This window comes from Phodopus roborovskii, unplaced genomic scaffold (assembly GCF_943737965.1).
Source record: "Phodopus roborovskii unplaced genomic scaffold, PHOROB, whole genome shotgun sequence".
Taxonomy (NCBI): domain Eukaryota; kingdom Metazoa; phylum Chordata; class Mammalia; order Rodentia; family Cricetidae; genus Phodopus; species Phodopus roborovskii.
Genome location: NW_026126134.1, coordinates 192670 through 198365, shown reverse-complemented (window position 1 = coordinate 198365; position 5696 = coordinate 192670). Strand labels below are relative to the sequence as shown.

The 5696-nt window shown below is 35.1% G+C and overlaps 1 protein-coding gene across 1 annotated transcript; it reads right to left on the bottom strand.

The window, feature by feature from the left end:
- Positions 1 to 2641: 2641 nt before the first annotated feature.
- On the bottom strand, positions 2642 to 2918 carry LOC127218495 (non-histone chromosomal protein HMG-17-like). Its single transcript, XM_051179533.1, has one exon. The coding sequence runs from the start codon at positions 2916 to 2918 to the stop codon at positions 2646 to 2648; it is 273 nt and encodes a 90-aa protein (XP_051035490.1). The 3' UTR covers positions 2642 to 2645.
- Positions 2919 to 5696: the final 2778 nt, after the last annotated feature.

Below are 5696 nucleotides of genomic sequence, written 5' to 3'. Positions count from 1 at the left end.
AAAAAGTTACCCTGTAATTATTAGACATTCTAATTTCCATCCTATTCTTTACCAACAATAGTGCTAAAAGACCATTTTGTCTGTTATGAGTAATTGCAATGGCATCTATGTTAGCCACCACAAATTCAGCATTTATCCTAAGCCTGTGACATCATTGAGGAGCAGTTGCTTCTATGCTACCTATTACATAACTCAGAATCAACACACTCTCTTCATTTTTTGGAACTTTTAGCTATAGAATGGCTAATTAAAGGGCTAGCCAGAGGTCCTTCTGAAAATAAAGCATTTGTTTCAATTAATGAAAGTCTTTTGTTTAAAAAAAAAACAATCTTGTTTACTTAGCAGATAAGATTTGAGAAAACATCTGGCAGCTGTCTCATCTTCTAAACCAAAATGGTCCATGATTGAAATTTACTTTACCTCAGGATCACACATTAATTCATTGCTCTCTGCTATAGACTGTGCATTTAATAGTACTTTCTCAAATACCTGCCACTTTGATTCTCCACAATGGTGGCAAGAGTTTTTATATTTATCTGTTGCACTGTAATAGAGCCATATGTCCATCTTGCATACTAGGTACTAAAGAGAGCAGAAGCCATGACAGAATGCACCTCATCTCTCTGCATGCAGAAGTTACTTCTATGCTGTGGTGAATATTTAGTCACGTTCGCACCTCTACATAGTCACATCATCTTTATCATCTTTCTAAATTTGTTTTCTAAATTTAATAAAATGAACATTATTTTTTAAAATCTTAATAAAAAGGGTTCAAACAAAGGATTCATAAGGGAGAAAGAATTTATTTGTTTCATAATTCCAGGTTACAGTGTGTCATTTCATAGAAGTCAAGGGGACAAGAACCTGAAGCACCTAGTCACAATGCATACACAGTGAAGAAGAGAGAGCAGTGAATTAATACATTCTTCCATGTGTTCAATTAACTCTCTCTTTACTTTCAGTACAGAACCTAACATGAGAAGCATTGATACCCAAATTCATGATTTGTCTTCCTACCAGACATAAAGGAATTAAGGAAATCCTTTATAGACATCCCCATAGGCCAACCTAATCCTGATAATTCCTCTTTGAATTCTCCTCCACAGGTGATTTTACATTGTGTTAAGTAGACAAAACTAAAATTAATCACCACACTATTACAAGTAAGTTTTACTTTCCAAAATAGTTGTATTCTTGACACCAAATTATGGAAAGTAATGGCTTCCTTTTTTCTCAGTTACTTTCTCCCTAAAAGTTTCTTTAGATTTCACAATTATGTTTCCATTCCTTATATATATGGCAAGGCACTGAGTACTTTGGAAAAAAACTTTTAGGAAGAAATTGAAACTACATAAAATTCATGGTAACAACAACATCATATTTGACACAGCTTGATGAAAAGAGGCCATGTTCATTCTGGACATGTTCCTCTTTCATACAAGTTGCCATCAGTGTTTATGCTTTCATTTGGATGCCCAATGCAAACTTGTCATATCTTTTTCATGTATTCACTAGCACTTTTCATCTCTCTTTGCTTATACTAATGACAAATGAAAATGCCATTATCAAAGATATAGATTTATTGGAAATATCTATTTGGCTAGAGCTGGTGAATATATTCCATGAATTCTAAATCTTTCCTAATGGTATTCAGACAAGGGCTAATTGACCAGAGGCTCTGCAATGAGTAAGGTAAAATATAGCCCAAATTTTCCTTATACGGTCCATCTTGGTACCATTTTAAGTTGTTACTATTTGTACATGAGACTTCTTAATCTTTTACCTGACAAAGTGGAGCAAAGCTAAAAGACCAAGCTCAAGGAAGGACTTCTTATTTTTTTTTCCCAAGCCAAACCTTATCTAGCTTTACTAAAGTTACTTTCCATAAACAATCATGGTATTTCAGGAAGGACATGGGCAGACAATCATAAACAGTTTACAAGAACTTCCAAACTCCCTTTTTGTATAGACTACCAAAATCAGAAAGCCACGGTAAAACCCAGTGAAGTCTTCATTCAATGCTTTGAAAAGGGGAAGAGCTTAGAGTGAGGGTTGACATTTCACGTTAAGGATGTTGTTTAACAACTTTTCACAAGCCGACCCTGACTTTCAGAAAAACAAAATGAAAACAGCAGAATTATCATTCTGAAGATCCACAATCTTGTCTATAAAAGGAACCGATGCTCCCTTGAGGATAATTATCACTGCAAAGTCCAGATTGCCCAATAGACCAGCAAAACCAATTTTAGGGGGTCAGGTTCCAACAGGTGTCTGGTTTTAAGGGAGTTAAGTCTATGTTGATGGTACAGGGGGAAGAGGATATAAAAAATGAATTTAGCTCTCCCACAAAAGATATTCTTTGCCATGGTGGCCACATATGTCAACAACAGGACGTCTCTCCTGAGCCAAGAGGAGACCTTTAAATTGTCAAGGAGCGAAGCTTTCATCAACCATCATCAATCCTTCTTGGGAGACATTTTGCTAGTGACACATATTCCTCCCTCCCACCAAAACAATGAAGTGTTCTGTGTGCTAACAACATAGCTTAAAAAACAAAAGTCAAACAAGATTCTGCATTTTTATACAACTTGATAAAAAATAGTATTTCAAACTGTACAGTCACCAGTTATCAAAATGCACATATCTCACTTGGCATCTCCAGCACCTTCAGCTTTCTGTGCCTGGTCTGTTTTGGCGTCTCCATTTTCTGCAGGATTATTTGCATCCTTGCCAGCATCACTTTCCCTTTCTTCCACATTGGGTACCTTCTCTCCCTTCTTTGCAGGGACCTTTTTAGGCTTGGGCTCTGGCTTTGGAGGAGCAGGTTTAGCAGACAACCTCGCTGATCTTCTCTGTGGCTCGTCCTTCACCTTGGCTTTATCTCCTTTAGTATCTGCTTCAGCCTTTCTTTTGGGCATGGCAGCAGTGGGGGACGGCGGTGCAGAACTTGGGGCTGCAGCAGTGTGCGGGTTTGGTCCAGCCGGGTGTGGTTCTCGCTGCTTCTTCACACTGCTCCAAAGAAGGACTTCTAAAACATCTCACAGAGAAAAAAATCTGTTTGTAATCCTCATTCTGTAATCTGATGTGATATTAGTTATTAAGAATTAGTATAATAATCACTTGATAATTATTTTCTACAGTTGATAGCACAGAGACAATATTAAGCCTTTTATTGATTCAAAAATGGGCAAGAATTGCAGTATGATTGGACTCCATACAGGCCTCATTCTATCTTTTACCATCAGCCATATTGAGACTGAATTTGCATTACTACCTTTTCTAAAATGAGCCTAGTTGCTCTGAGGTCTGCCTATATTCTTGGTTGAGGTTAAGGATCCAATTATATAATGCAGTATACGCAACAATGGTTTCAAAAGCAAGTGGGCCATTGGAATATCTAGTTATCATATCACAGCATGTGGAAGTTTAATTGAAACACCCCTCAATGAGAATCGCTTTTGTTATGAGACTGAATTACTTTTAATTCACGACATTTACACAGACTTCCACCATTAATAATTTTAAATTTCCCACTAAACTTTTCCATATCTTAATAGGTATATGCCTTAGTTTTATGTTTTTTTTTTATTCATGTGTTTCTTTGATAAGGCATACTCAGATGAATTTGGAATTTTGTGAGTCATAAGAACATAAATTTCCACCTCAAAAATTTCCATTAGTATTCAAGGATGATTAATCTTTTTACAGCCTCTAATTGCCTTTAAAAACCTGAAATTATATGGGGCGTGATTTCACATACTGTGGCTGGCAAAGATGGAAATAAAGCCATCCCACTATGTAAAACTTACATTGAAAAAATAACAATGGAAATTTTTTCTACTTCTACAAATAGGCCAAATAGATATTTATTCAGGGAGAAATAACTTACAACATTGACAAATGAACGCCAGCAGGTTCCTGGTCCCAAGGATGCCTCCAAATGTTCTCCTGTCCCTGAGCTGCAAGCAAGAGAGCTCTGGGATCCCTTCCTTAGATTTAGTTCACCCAGGTAAAGTTTGCCCCTGTCCCCATCCCCAGTGGGTGTGGTCTATGCCACAGATGGGGACTAAGTGAGTATCTCACTATATACTTCACTTGATGAACACCAAAATGCAAAGAAATAAGCATGGGAAACCAAATGCTCCATAATAAGGTAATCAGTCCACAGTTTTATCATGCTGATCTATTACTATTATTGATATGATTTATGTCAATGGTTTATGATGTAGCAGGTAAAACATTTAAAATATTATAACCTAATTGTTCATGTTCTGATATGCCAAGTTCTGTATGAAAAACTGTGAATAGCAAATTTTTAACAAAATATAGTAAATTGCAAAATTATGTGCACCACCAGTAACAAATTATTTGAACAAAGAATGTCAAAAACTTTGAAGGTTTGTCTGCTAATAATTGAAATGTCATCCAACAAACAAAACTTTAGTAATTGTATACATCAGAGTTCCCGCCATAGCCAAGTATGTTTTAAGTTTCAAGGAATTTGACTCTTTAGTAACAATGTTCATCAAACTCTGGCTATGTTATTTAAAACCTGTTTGCAGAATTACTATTTGAATATCGACCAGAGAGGAGAAGCTACATATAAAGGAAAAAGGATGTTCTCACAACCTAAACAATACAACATTTATCTCTCAATTAAACAACATAATTTTATGCAGAAAGAAGCTAGCAAGCCTGTCATTTCTATCAAACCACTGAGAGTACTGTTAGTATATACACAGGTGTGAAATACATCTCTGACAAATACCATTCACTTTGATTCTGTTGTGTTCAATAAACATGAATATAAATAATATACCACCTCAATTATTGCCACGTTGGATTTCTGATACTTTTCAGATCTTTTTAAATTAGGCCTTTTACATTTACACAAGAAGATTTTACAGTTGATATTCATTTAGATAATGAGCTGCTGACTATTTATTCCCACAATTATTCAATGTGGTTTATATTTTCATAATATTTTGTGATAAATAGTAGATTTGAATCTCTATATTCATCCTGGAAAACTTCATTTGGGGCAACCTAATGTACTGGAGAGTTTGTAAAGACTCTACTGTGATTTTGATTATGAGACAGAATTTGAAAACTTTTCTTACCCAAAAGTTTTATCTTTTATTAAGTAAAAGTATGAATCTACCTATGAACAAAGCTCCAACTGTCAGTGAGTTCGAATTGACAGAGTTCAGGACAAAACAAAATAAGATATTGGACATTTTGAATATACAATATGGTATAACGTGATGACTGGTAAATTCAAGTTGAATTCTCACAGGCCTAAGCTAAATAAACATATACACTCAGAAAGCAGAAGAATCTAAAACTTATTCCATTACTTTTTAATTAGTATTTCATATAACAACACTAGCTAAAAACACAGTATCTTCTCACAGTTTCTGACTATTTATGAAATTCAATATCTATGCATCAGAATTTACTTTCTGTTTAATTTAAAACAGTGTTTATATTTATTTACTAAATATATTTGCATACAAACTGTGTACATGCACATGTATTGTGTGGCAGTTTCCTACACATTCTCAAATGAAACATTCCATACACTAGTGATTCAAGAGTGCCATAGCCTCATGAAAGGAAAGGGTCATATGCCTGTGAGATCATTGGAAGACTAAAAAAACAACATGCTATATAGTAGTCCCAAGGACAAATTGAAG